The sequence below is a fragment of the Typopeltis vanoorti genome, chromosome 16 (assembly GCF_054136105.1).
Source record: "Typopeltis vanoorti isolate ZY-2024b chromosome 16, IOZ_Tvanoo_1.0, whole genome shotgun sequence".
Taxonomy (NCBI): domain Eukaryota; kingdom Metazoa; phylum Arthropoda; class Arachnida; order Uropygi; family Thelyphonidae; genus Typopeltis; species Typopeltis vanoorti.
The window spans coordinates 70932836-70947480 of NC_143564.1; the positions used below are offsets into that span (position 1 = coordinate 70932836).

Genomic DNA, 14645 nt, shown 5'->3' on the forward strand with positions numbered 1-14645 from the left:
TATTACAATATTTGGAACTGAGTTCTCGAGACTGTATTTTAGAATTAACTACAAAAGTTCAAAAAGGTTCAAAGTGTGCCGCCCAGGGTGGACCACCCCCTCTGCCCCCCTTCTGGCTACGCCACTGAATGCAGTTGACATGGTTGAGTTATTTAATGTTCACTTTATTAGAGTGTTCCATTCTGGTACTATAGGCTTTATTCCTAGAAGGATAATGAATGGTGAAGTGTTAGAAGTGAATGAAGAGGATATATTTCAAATAATGAGTGTGCTAAATATCAATAAGGCACATGGACCAGATAGATTTCACCACATGTTTTAAGGAAATATGCTATGGAACTGACTGTTCCACTAGATTGTTTAATGAGTTTTGTAATATGACAGATTCCAGGAGAGTGGAAGGAAGGTAAGTGCCATTGCATAAGTGTGGTGGTAGAATAGAGATATCAAACTTTAGGCCACTTTGTATTTCTTTTGTAGTTATTAATATTAGAGTGTTAAGTTGGTAAGAACTCGTATACAGAATTGGCAGATGAGAGCAATGTTATTTATGCAGGCAAGCATGGATTTGTGAAAGGGCACTCTTGTTTTAGTAATTTGGTTACCTTTTACAATAGAGTAACAAGAGTAGTGGAGGAGGGTAAGGCATACATTGTCATTTTTTTTTAATTTTTCAAAGCATTTGACAGGGTGTCACATGACATATGAATTTGGATATCAGGTTAGTGGATTGGATTGGTGATTGGCGTTGCTGGTTAGCTGCCTTCTCTAATGATTTCACATTTCTTTGTCTTTGCTTTGTTACAAAAAAAAAATTCCTCTATTTCTTCATTAGCAGAACCTTCTGTAGGTTCATAGGTGCAAATAAGTCTCATTGTTCAGTTTATCATTTTGATGTTTGCCCACATCACTCTTCTTGATATTGCCTGTCATTCACAAAAATTTTCCTCATGTTGATTGTTACATACTATAGTTACTGCTTTCTTTCCATGATCATTATTGCTTGAATATAACATCTTGTTATATTCAAGCAATAAATAATTGTTATTTAAGAAGTTTGTCTCCTGTTTTTGTTTTCTTTGTTTGAGTAACACCAATTGTGTTGAAGTGGTACCTCTGTAATTCTTCTATCAGTTCCACTCTTTTTCTGTTGATAATTGTTGCAGTAATGGTGCCTATTTTGAATTCAGCTGATGTTGAGTCAGAGTTTGTTTCAGTACCTGAATTTTCACTGCTTGTCCTATTCCCTGATGAAATAGGGATTGTGTGTAACTGTGCCACCACTCAACATGGCATTTTATGTTGTTGTACCATTATTTTCTTTTGGTTTAAGCCAATACAGAATACAATTTGGTTGGCAAAATCCTAAACATCCTCATTCAATACCACAAGAAGTTGATGATTGGACATTAGATCAGAATCCTGGATAGAATATATGACTTCTGCACTGATTTGAACTTGGTATCTTCCTAGATCTGGCTTCCTGATGAGACTTCAACAAAGGTTGAAACCAGTTTAAGTAGTAGCCTTTTTCCATGATGTTTATGCATTATGGGATAATACTGAGTCAAGACAGGTAGACTTTTTAATGAAGATATTTCACTTGCACACTTGCTTGCTTACACTTGAGTGAAGGATTAAAACAAGAATATAATTATTATTATCCAGGCCTCCATTGAGTCAAAAGACTCATCGTGGGAGGTCATTTTTAGGAAATACAAAGTCTATCATACCACTCCTTGAACCCATTAACCGTCCCCACTCCAACCACTCTCTCAGGCAATGCATTCCAAGGTTCAACCACCCTCCACGCAAAGAAATCACTCCTCACCCTCTTGCACACAGCCTCCTTTTGTAACTTCCAGGGATGGCCCCTTGTCATCGCTCCTTCCTGCCGTTCCACCAAGTGAAAGAACTCTCCAATGTCTACCCTGTAACTGCCTCTCAACAGTTTAAAAGTCTCAATCATATCACCTCTCCTTCTTCTATCTACCAAACTCTGCAGTCCACATTCCTTCATCGATCCTCATAACTCACATTGTACAGTCCTGAAACCATCTTTGTTATCTGCCTTTGTACCCTTTCCACAGTCAATTTATCCCCTTCAAATCCTGGGGACCAAATCTGAGAACAATAGTCTAAGTCTGGTCTGATCAGAGTCTTATACAATGGAATGATAACCCTTTTATCTCTGCAGGTCAGCGTCCTTCTCAGTATTGCAGCAATCCTCTGAGTTACCCTCACCACCTTTGTAATATACTCCCTGAATTTCAGTTTTCAATCAGTCATCACCCCCAGATCTCTTCTCTCCCCCTACCTCCTACAGTACAGCTACTCCAATTGAGTACGCATCCTCCCATCGATGGATCCCAAACTTCAAGACTTTACATTTTGCTGCATTGAGCCGATAACCCCATTTATTTGCCCATCTGTCTAATTTATTCAAATCCTCTTGCAGGACTGCCACATCTGCACTATTACTGATAACCCTTCCCAACTTTACATCATCAGCAAACAACTGAATGTCCTCTTGCAATCCATTGATAATATCATTGATATAAAGATTGAACAATACAGGTCCCAGTACCAAGCCCTGTGGAACCCCACTTGTAACCTTCTGCTTCCTTGATATTGCCCATCATACACAACTCTCTGATACCTATCAGTCAGCCAATCCTGAATCCAAGTGACTAACCCAACATTTAAACCCATGTGCTGCAACTTAAATATCAGCTTATCATGTGGCACCCTGTCAAATGCCTTTGCAAAATCCAAAAAAATGGCAGTATATGCCTTTCCCTCATCAACTGCTCTTGTCACTTTATTATAAAAGACAATCATATTACTAAAGCAAGAGCCCCCCCCCCCTTAACAAATCCATGTTGATTCTCACAAATAACATTACCCTCATCTACCCAATGCTGTATATAGTCCCTCACTAATTTCTCCAAGACCTTAACAACTACTGATGACACACAAACAGGCCTATAATTAGACACTTCCAGTCTGTTACCGCCCTTATGCAGTGGCACTATCTTACCTTCCTTCCATTCCCTGGGTACCTTTCCTTCAGCCAGACTTTTATTGAAAAGCCAGGTCATCGGAGCTCAGTTCTCTAGCACACTCTCTCAATTTCTTGTCAATAATAATAAATTATCTGAATGACTGTTTTTTTGGAATAAGCACATTTCATCAGAAATGAAACACTGAATATTATCAAGCATGGTGGAATTAATTTACCAAATTTGGGAAGCCAAGATTTTAAGACCACTTTCAATTCAGTGGATGAACTGAAGGTAGTATTCCTATCTAGTCTTAGAGGCACAGCGAAAAAATGTTAGTTCTTTTCTATTACAGTTTTTTTTGTTTTCACAATTTTTTGATTGTAATTGTGCGATATGTGTTTCTGTGCTCTGATGAGCGCAAAAGCACTTTTATTAAAAGTGTTTATTTCAGAAAACCTCTCAAATGAATGGTTTGTAATTTAATAAAATATTAACAGCTTAATAAATTGTTATATTTATTTTACTTTTGTGTGGTATTCTGAGTCAATATCATAAAAAGTTGATGAGTAATAAATAACCTGTTCTTAAGGCTCTTTACATATCTAACAAATTACTGAGATATATTTGAAAAACCATTTGGATCATCTCTTTGTCTTTTGTATTAGTCCATTATTGTAAGCAATGTTATAATTTTTTTTTTTTTTTTGTCTTGAATAGAGTTTTAGTCATTGATTGGGATGTTCACCATGGCCAAGGAATACAGTATGCTTTTTATGAGGATCCCCGGTAAGTTTTAATTCATTCTAGTTTCCTTTTATTTAATATTGCATTAATAAAATCTTCATAAAATTATCCTGATTACTGCTGTTAACCACAGTTACATAATATAGTGTATGTCATATTAAGGTTTAGTACACAGTGAAATACACATGTAATTTTTTGTGAAATACACATATAATTTATTATTATTATTATATGTTGGTATCCCCATGGAATCAGAAGATTCACTGCAAGAGATCCAACTAACCATTATTCACACAACACTTATCATATCTCTTCTTAAATAAGTAGTGCACTCACAACTTCTGGCAATCTGTTCCACTTGTTCACCTCTCTCCAAGCAGAATATCTAGTATACACACCCTTACTAACTACACTCTTATACACCTTCCAGGGGTGACACATAGTTCTTTTTCCTTTATTTATCATGTGTTGAAATTTCTTTTGTGTCAATCTTATAGAATTCTTTGAGTAACTTATAAGTTTCTATCATGTCCCCTCTTTTCCACTTGTCAACTGAACTTTGCAATCCACACACCTTCAATCTGTCTTCATAGGAATCATTCCACAGATCTGTCACAAGCATGGTCATGCATCTCTGAATCCTCTTCACCACCTCCTGAACCCCAAGAAATCATGTTGGCCAAATGTGTGGACAGTGATGTCAGGAAGCATCCAAATCATAACCCTATAAAGAGGGATAAGATCCTCCACCACTTCTTCAGTATCCTAGTAACCCTTTGAGCTTTTTTTTTTTTTTTTTAATTATACACCCAAGAGGTACAAAAACCTGCAGCTTATTAGTGCATGTGTGAGGTGCAAGTGAAGTGAAGAGCAAAAGAAGAAATCTATTGACATTTTTCTTGATGAACTATAGGTTGAAGTTGTTGGGAAACACATTATAACGAAAGCTGTTCCAGAGGACAGTGGTAGATGGATGAAATAATTGAGGAAGAGGAAAAGCAATTCTCTGTGTTTGCAGTTGTAATGAAAATAGATCTGGGATGGCTGCTTCTCTTGTTTTAACAGATCTAACAGAAAGCAGAGGAATGATGTTTTCCAGTTCACTGAAACAGTGACCACCGGAAGCACTTGTAGAAGAGACACTGAGCCAAAGTCTGTGAGATAGAGGTTGAAGTAAGTCTGGGAGGGAAGGATCATTTATGTGCTGAATTGCTCTCTTCTGGACAGCATCAAGAATTTTTAAGGAGGTTTTAAGTACACCACTCCAAATGTGTGAACACTAAATTATAGATACCAAGAAATTATATTCTTGGTTTAATCCTTTATTCAAGTGCAAGCAAACAAAGTTTGCATGTGATGGGCTACTTGTATATAGAGGCTAATGACTTCACATCAATTTCCTTGGTATCCCATAATGCAAAGCATACCCTCCCCTTTCTGATGTGTATAATGCTATGGATTATGGGAAGGGCCACTAACCAGACCAGTTTCAATCTTTATGAGGTATGTTAAAGTGCAGGGATACCTATCCAAAAGCTCTGAGCAATCTACAAGATCACTCTACATCTCACTGAGTGACCCTAAAGGATTACTACTAAACTCATCACTTACTTCTGACTTGAATTGTTCTAGTACAGGAAAATCAGCAATGGCTCTACTCGATGACAGGCAAAAACTTGCTACCAAGCAGAGCCTCTCTGCTCCCTAGGAAGCATGCAAACCAAAGACGAACATCATTAAAATGTCATTGATGGGAGCCAGACCAAGAAGAGATACCGATTGAAGTAATGCAGAGGTCATATATTTCCCATATACAAGTCGTTAAAAGGTGTACTGTCTTATTATTAAAATACTCTGGATGAGAGATAAATATTTTTTTTTGAATGCATAGTTGAATGCATTTCAGGACTGCATTGTGAATGCAGGGAGTGTAAATAACTTCACAGTTCATTACATTATGATTGACATGTTGCTAGTTGGGTGGGTCTATCAGTGATAGACTATCACGATGAATCTGTTAACTCCATGGAGGTTACTATAATAATGTCTTCATTTTTAATATGATTTTGCTATTGATATTCCTTGTTCCCTCCCCTAATTTCCTTGAAAATCTCATATTTTCAGTCTTTAATCTTCACTGATGTGGCAACCTGCAAGATGATTTGAATAAACTAGACAGATAAGCAAATGAATGGGGATTTCAGTTTAATGCAGCAAAATGTAAAGTCTTGAAGTTTGGAAGACATCGATAGGAGACTGCATGCTCTATTGGAGGAGCTGTACTGGAGAATGTAGGGGAGGCAAGAGATCTGGGGGTGATGATTGATAGAAATCTGAAATTCAGGGAACATATTGCAAAGGTGGTGAAGGTAACCCAGAGGATTGCTGCAATACTGAGAAGAATGCTGACTTGCAGAGATAAAAGAGTTGTCATTCCCTTGTATAAAGCCCTGGTCAGACCACACTTGGACTGTTGTTCTGAAAATTTTCCTAGGATTTGAAGGGGATAAATTAACTGTGGAAAGGGTATAGAGGCTGATAACAAAGATGGTTTCAGGACTGTACAATGTTAGTTATGAGGACATGCTGAGGGAATGTGACCTGCAGAGTTTGGTGGATAGAAGATGGAGAGGTGATATGATTGAGACTTTTAAACTGTTGAGAAGTAGTTACAGGGTTGACACTGGAGAGCTCTTTCGCTTTGTGGAACGGGGGGAGAGGATTGAGGACAAGGGGCCATCGCTGGAAGTTATGAAAGGAAGCTGTGAGCAAGAGGGTGAGGAGTGGTTTTTTTGCATGGGAGGTAGTTGAACTGTGGAATTCATTGTCTAATAGAGTGGTGAGAGCATGAATGGTGTTCATGCTATCACCACTCTATTTTCCTAGAAAACACAAAGTCTACAACTCCTTGAACTCGTTCAAGGAGTGATATGATAGACTTTGTGTTTTCTAGGAAGGGCCTCCCACGATGAGTCTTTTGACTCCATGGAAGCCTGAATCATAATAATACTAATAATAATATGTTAAAATTAGTTGTATACTGTCTTGTATATTGATATTATTTGGCTAATTTCTTTCTTATTCCTCCTTTTGCTCCCCAACATGCCAGTTTTGTTTATTCTTTATGTGGTTCAATATTTAGTTTGCAATCTTAGCTAAATACTGTGCTTAAATAGCTGAAATATTGTACTTGTTCTTTAGGTTCTCCACTGAGAATGCAATTTATGTTTACCATATTTCTGTTTTTTTTTTTTTTTCCTCACAAGCAGTAAAAAAAAAATCTATGAAAGTTATTTTGTTATTTTTTGTGTTTTTCATTGCTAATTTTCATAGCATATTTGATAAAGCAGTTATGCACTTTAGTTAATGCCGCTGATGTTGTTGATTGGTGGTAGAGGTTCGGTATAGTGGTGGAGACGGAGAGTTGTACAATAGGTGTCTTCCCGCGATGAGTCTTCGGACTCCTTGGAAGTGTCACGAATAATAATAATAATAAAGACTCCTGAAGATTTGTTACAGGATTTATTTAAGTGTATAACATTACTTACCTAAAGTAAACAGCTGAGTTTAATGTCATTAATTTTGATTTTAAGTTTATCATCAATTTCATTTTATGCATTTTTATATGTGTGTTGATTAACAACACAAAAAGCATGTTTCCTTGCTTTACATCTGATTTTATATCAAAACATATTCCCATACATTCTTCAATTCCATTTGTTGAATTACATGTTAAGTATAGGCTACATATTGCTCTGTAAAGTTTCCTTGAGACCATGTAACTGTAATGTTTTGAAGAGGTTTTTTGTATTGTACCTTATTATATTCCTTTTCCAGGTATACAAAACTTAAACACACATCCTTGTTATGTTTCCCTGCATTTTCAACTATTTCTCTTAAAGTAAAAATAAGTTTCTGACAATCCTATTTTTCACAAAACCAACTTATTGCTTTTGATTTTTATTGGCCTCTTCTCAAATATATGTTTACATAGATCTTACTTGAACACCTGGCTATAATTCTTGCATTCAGTTTTATTTTCTTTTTATGGATATTACTTCTATCAATCTGGATTTATCTTTCTAAATTATGCAGTAGCAACCATAAAACTTTCATACCTTCATGCTGGAGCATTTGTAGTCAAATATCATTTGATCTAGATGCATTTTCACATTATGGGTTTCTGATGTTTTTTTTTTTTTTTTTTTTTTTTTTTCACTCAAGTATTATTATGTGCACCTGAATGCATTTATTTTGAATATTTTCTATCACTATATATTGTCACTGTTAATATCATTCAAAATTTTTTAAGTAATTATTCCACACATCCAGAAAATCTCTATCATCAGTTTTGTGTGTTTTATCATCGTTCCATCATTTCTAAGCTTTTTAATAGCTTCCAGACTTGTCTGACCGTTGTGATATTTATGTTCTATATCCTTCCCACTCTTCCCATAACTTTTGTTTAGCTACTTTTATACAATTTAGCTTTCTTACATTTTCTCTGTTCTCTAAGGGTACATCATCTTACCAAGAATTTTCAATGAGATTTCTTAAAGGTTGGTCGATTGGTAGAGCCTCTGCTACTAATGGCTCAGTTAAGTAAGTTTGAGCATGGTTAGTAGTTGGAAGGGGACCAATCGTTCGATGCTGTCGGCACACTCTCCCTCGATGAGTCTTTGGACTCCCTGGAGGTGTCAAAATAATAATAATAATAATTTTCTAGGATGCTATAATGAAGTTCTGATTTTTCTAGCCTTGTAAACAACATACCTCATTGTCTGAATTAATCAATATTTTCTTCAGTTTTTCTCACTGAATCTACAAGCTTGTCTTTTTTTAATATTCTTTGATTTTTTCTCTAATAAAATATGAAAGCTTTTGGACATCCCAAAAATGGATTTCAGTAATGTTTCCGGTAGTTGTTGAAGTGATGAGCAGAATTATCATTATTATTATTATTATTGTACAGACATCTCCATGGAGTCCAAAGATTCATTGCAGGAAACCGAAACTATCCATACAATATCTGTCAATCATATCTGTCCTTGAACATGTTAACAGACAAAAAAGCACTCACAACTGACTCTGGCAGTTCTCTTGCATTCATTCACAACTCTTAAAGCAAAAAATCTAATCCTCACACCCCTACTAACCACACTCTTACTCAACTTCCAAGGATGACCTCTTGTTCTGCCCCTTCTAGTCAAGTGCTGAAACATTTCTCGTGTATCAGTCCTATCAAACTCTTTAAGTAATTTAAATATTTCTATCATTCCCTCCTTTTTGCCTATCAACCAACTTCTGCATCCACAAACCCTCAGTGTATATCATAGGTAGCATTCCACAGATTACTCACCATCTTGGTCTCTCACCTCTGTTTTCTCTCCACTATTTTCTTGTTCCCAAGAAACCCAGATGACTAGATCTGACCTTCTAAAATTAATTAATTAATTCTAAAATTAATTGTTTATTACCCTAAGATTATCATGTTGCTGCCTTTTTTTTTCTGGTTTTCCATATTTTTACATCACTTTTATATATTTTAAGAATGCAGAATTCGATTTAATTTCTTTTCTTTTTTTAATACAAAATCATTACCTAAGGAAATGGTTGTTGAATTCAACAAGTCTGATGAAGTGAATGTCGTGATGTTATGGAAAGTTGTACTGCTTGGTTAGGATTAAAACAGGAATATAATTTCTTGTCAAGTATAATATATGTCGTAAGGTTCACTTAATCGAAAGTCAGATGATAATTGGATATCAGATTATTTGATACCAAATGAATAAATTTTAATATAATTTTCCTTTTATTTAAAATGATATTTAAGAATTTTGTTAAATAATGTTAATTACATTTTTTGTTTTTTTTTCACAGCATGATGTACTTTTCCATGCATCAATATGAATTCGGCAAAAGATGGCCGTTTCTTAGGGAGAGTGACTATGACAGCATTGGAAAAGGCAAAGGCAAAGGATATAACATTAATATCCCTCTTAATGAAGTATGCTTTTCTTCTTCTTATTATTATTAATGCCAATGTTTCTGTTTTATGGGACACTGCCCTATGGCTGGGGAGATGTTGTTTTGTATCCAGCTAGTACATGAAGGACATTCATAAGGATTTTTCTTTTTAACTGAGGACATTAGCCAGTTGCATCTGGAATTGACTTTTTTTTTTTGTTGTTATGCAAAACAATGAAACCTGTGCAATGAAGATGGATCTATTTTATAGAAATAAGATTATTTACACTGTCTTTACTAAAAATTTACCAGTTACTTGGCTGAAACAGGCAAGAAAAGATGATTTTTACATTTTTTATTATTTTATTGTTTTAGAAGTTAGTAAAGTTAGTAATGATGTAATTTTTCATGTAGTACTGTCATATCCTGTACACCCCTTGAGGGTACATGGCAGGAATTTGATGATGATTGTTTTAGAATGCTGCATTTAATGAAGGACTTTATTCGTCACCATCATCGTCATCAAATACATGATATGTGCTCTCACAGGATGTAGAGGATACTGTTATAGTACTATGGGATAAAGTTTACATTATTATTAATCTCCTATTAACAATTTTCCTGCAGATCAATTTCTTATTTCTTAGAACTCTAATTTTGTCAGATCTTATATTCAGTCTCCTAAGGCATTTCTGACTTCATTAAACTGCCTAGATCTTGATCTTCCTTCAGGTCATTTTCCTGAAGGAAGACCATTTTGGCATCCAATTTTTGCTAACCTTTTCTCTTCCACTCCATTTAAGTAACTAGTAGTCATACCACCTTAGATTAGCTGTGCTCACACATTCTTGATTGCTGACAATATGAAGGTTCTTCATAATCTCTTATTATGGAAGTCCTGAAAAAAAAATTATAATATCTTCATTTTTAATATGATGATGGAATTGATATCATCTGTTCACTCTCCCAATTTTTCTTAAAACTTTCATATCTGATGTCTCTAGTCCTTGATCAGTTGCCTCATTTCTACCCAAAACTTAGATCCATAAGTTAAAACTAAATCTTTTGACTACTTGAACCGAATCCCCCATAACAGCTATGCTTATTCTAGTGTCTGTTTCTATATTTCATATGCTATCTTCACTAAAAGCTGTGCCTAAATTGCTAAAATATTTTCCTTGATCTGTAGATTCTCAAGTGAGAAGGCAGGTGTTATTTTCCATGTTCTTACTTTTTTTTTTTTTTTTAATTGCTGATCATACCAGATTTGTTACATCAGTAACAATTCTGGTATGAAACTAGTCAAAGAGTCCAGAGAGGAGTCTGTTAGCTGATGATTCAAAGATAGTGCTTCTTAGCGAAGATGGCGTTTTAGTGAAGATGGTAATTGAAATATAGAAACAGACACTAGAATAAGCATAGCTGTTATGGGGGATTCAGTTCAAGTAGTCAAAAGATTTAGTTTTAACTTATGGATCGAAGTTTTGGGTAGAAATGAGACGACTGATCAAGGACTAGAGACATCAGATATGAAAGTTTTAAGAAAAATTGGGAGAGTGAACAGATGACATCAATTCCATCATCATATTAAAAATGAAGATATTATAATTTTTTTTTCAGGACATATAATGAAATTGTTCATTATATGAAAGGTAGGGAGGGGACAAGGGAAAATCTTTGGAAGTTGAGTTTGCATGCTGTTAAGAAAGGGGTAAAAGCTAGATTTTTCTCCAAGAGCTGTGAGTCAGTGGAAAAGTTTGCCTGTTGAAGTGATGAGTGCATCTAATATGAATGAGTTTAAAGGAAGGTATGATAGCTGGTGTGGGTGATGTATGAGCTTCTTCAATAAGTCCTTGACTTCCTATAGGTCTTGGATGATGATGATGATATTCTGCTGTAAAGACATACAGTGCAATATATGTAGTCTGTTCCTAAGTTGTAAGTCAGCATTAAAACAGAAGGATATAACAAAAGATAGTTTGGTGTAGGGCAAATATGCTTGCCATTCCAGCTGTTATTCATTATTTATATGGATCCTATTATGAAGAAAAGTAACTTTAAACTTGGTTTCAGAATTAGACATTAACCTCAGCTCTTTACTTTATGCTGATGATATTAGATTCCTAAATAAATCCAGTAAGTCTCCATTTGTTTTTAACTGAAATGAGTAACCATAATAACAAAATCAGATAAAAAGACAAAATTGTGAAAATGGGTAGGAACATTGCAAACATGAATTGTATTTTCTCAAGAAAAACCTATAGAACAAATAACATTGCAGCTGTTTTGGAAATATGGAAATAGATAATAGAATATCAAAGCTGATAAGATAAGAACAGTTAAATAATGATACAAAATAAATAACGGAAAAAACTCATGTAGAAAGATTATAGTATAATTTTCGGCTGTGTGTCACAGGCATCTTCAGTACATTAAGCTCAAAATTAAACACTAACACTGACAATTCCAAAAAGCGCCACCTAAGTAGCTGGTGTAAGATAACTAAAAAGGTCAATAACTTTCCTAAAAAAAAAAAAAAAAAAAATATTAATACAATAAAAAGTTAGGAAAGATTAGCTGATTTGTAAAGTACTATCTCCCATAAAGGGGATAGACGTAAGCCATCGGATCTGTTTAAGTTAGGAGAATGAAGTAGAGTTTCACATGTTTCTTTATAAAGGCGTTCCATGAGAAACTGACTTTTGTGAAGAACTCTTGTCTTTCTCCAATGAACTCTGTGTCTAGTGAAGATGGCATGTTCAGAAAGTCCAGACTTTTTAGGTTTAAAGTATTCAATATAAGATTGGTGTTCTTCTAGCCGAATAGAGGCAGATCTTCCCGTTTGTCCGAAATAAGATAATCCACAAGAGCACGGAATCTGGTAGACACCTGAATGATTAAGATGTGGAAGCTTGTCCTTAGGAGAAGTGAGAAACGTGGAGATTTTTCTAAACGGTCGAAAGGCAACAAAAATATTCAGTGGTTTTAAAACTTTTGCTGTATGTTCACTGATGCCTTGTACATAAGGGATAGTAATGCGTGTTATTTCCTCTGTGTTTGAAGAGGAAGACATATTAAAACTACTCAAAGTTCTTTTAATGAAGCAATTCTTATAACCATTAGATAGAAAGGAAGAAGTTATATATTGTAGTTCTTTCTGTAAAAGATCGTCTGAAGAACAAAAGGAGTGGGCCCGATGAACCAGTGTTTTAATAGTTCTTGCCTTTTGACTGGGATGGTGATGAGATTCCGCATGGATATAATGGCCTGTATGAGTCTTCTTTCTATACACTGAGAAATGTAGGTTACCATCTGGTTGGCGAAGAATTAGAAGATCTAAAGAGGCTAACTGCTTATTTGATTCTACTTCTAGGGTAAACTTGATCCTAGGATGAAATGCGTTTAACTTAGTGAGAAATTGTTGAAGTTCATCAGAAGAGCCATTCCATACAGCAAAAATGTCATCAACATATCTGAACCAATGAGTAGGTCTGGGAGAAATGTTGTCAAAGATACGTTGTTCAAAATGTTCCATAAAGAAATTGGAGATAGCAGGAGAAAGAGGATTACCCATCGCTGTTCCTTCGATTTGTTGATACAACTTATTTTTAAAGGAAAAATAACCAGAATTTATTACAAAATCAAACACGTTTACAATGTCTGAAGGAAATTCCTCAATACTTTCCGAAAGAGGTACATTTGTAAATAAAGAAACATCTAAACTGATCATGATATCAGAAACGTCCAAATGAAGATCTGAAATTTTATTTTTGAAATCCAAAGTATTTTTTATATAAGTATCAGTTCTTCTAGTTGAAGAGGAGAGTAAATTTGATAAAAAATTTTGTAAGTGGAGCAACCTATACAATCTACGACTGGTCTTAACGGAATGCCTGGTTTATGAACTTTTGGAAGACCATACAATCTAGGTGGATGACCGAAGAAGGTTTTAAGTTTTTTCTTTTGATCTTCATTCCATGTAGATACATTATCTATAAGAGAATTAAGTCTCTTCAATTGACTCCGGGTAGGATCCGATGTAAGAGGCCTATAAGTTGAATAGTCGCGAAGTAAAAGAGACATTTTTCTCTCATATTCCTTCCTATCTTGAATCACTACAGCCTTCCCCTTATCAGCTTTCGTAATTATTGTTATTCTTCAGTGATTTCAATGCTTTAAACTCAGAGTAAAAAAGATTAGGACGAGGAGGCTTGGCATGAAAAAGAATTTGTGCACATTCAAAACGTAATCTGTTGGCTGTATTTTGGGATAAGGATCGAATACCCCTGTCTATGTTACGAAAAAAATCCATAATTGGCACCTTATTATTACCACTCCTTTTGTTCTTCAGACGATCTTTTACAGAAAGAACTACAATATATAACTTCTTCCTTTCTATCTAATGGTTATAAGAATTGCTTCATTTAAAGAACTTTGAGTAGTTTTAATATGTCTTCCTCTTCAAACACAGAGGAAATAACGCGCATTACTATCCCTTATGTACAAGGCATCAGTGAACGTATAGCAAAAGTTTTAAAACCACTGAATATTTTTGTTGCCTTTCGACCGTTTAGAAAAATCTCCACGTTTCTCACTTCTCCTAAGGACAAGCTTCCACATCTTAATCATCCAGGTGTCTACCAGATTCCGTGCTTTTGTGGATTATCTTATTTCGGACAAACGGAAAGATCTGCCTCTATTCGGCTAGAAGAACACCAATCTTATATTGATTACTTTAAACCTAAAAAGTCTGGACTTTCTGAACATGCCATCTTCACTAGACACAGAGTTCATTGGAGAAAGACAAGAGTTCTTCACAAAAGTCAGTTTCTCATGGAACGCCTTTATAAAGAAACATGTGAAACTCTACTTCATTCTCCTAACTTAAACAGATCCGATGGCTTACGTCTATCCCCTTTATGGGAGATA

At 35.1% G+C, this 14645-nt stretch overlaps 1 protein-coding gene across 3 annotated transcripts in view; it reads left to right on the forward strand.

The window, feature by feature from the left end:
• The window catches only part of LOC150098116 (polyamine deacetylase HDAC10-like), a 420755-nt gene that overhangs the window by 135360 nt on the left and 270750 nt on the right, over positions 1–14645 (forward strand). For all 3 annotated transcript variants that reach the window (XM_090406206.1, XM_090406205.1, XM_090406204.1), the window contains 2 exons: positions 3723–3791; positions 9630–9756. In XM_090406206.1, coding sequence (XP_090262332.1) covers positions 3723–3791; positions 9630–9756 — 196 coding nt within the window. The remainder of the gene's footprint in view (positions 1–3722; positions 3792–9629; positions 9757–14645) is intronic.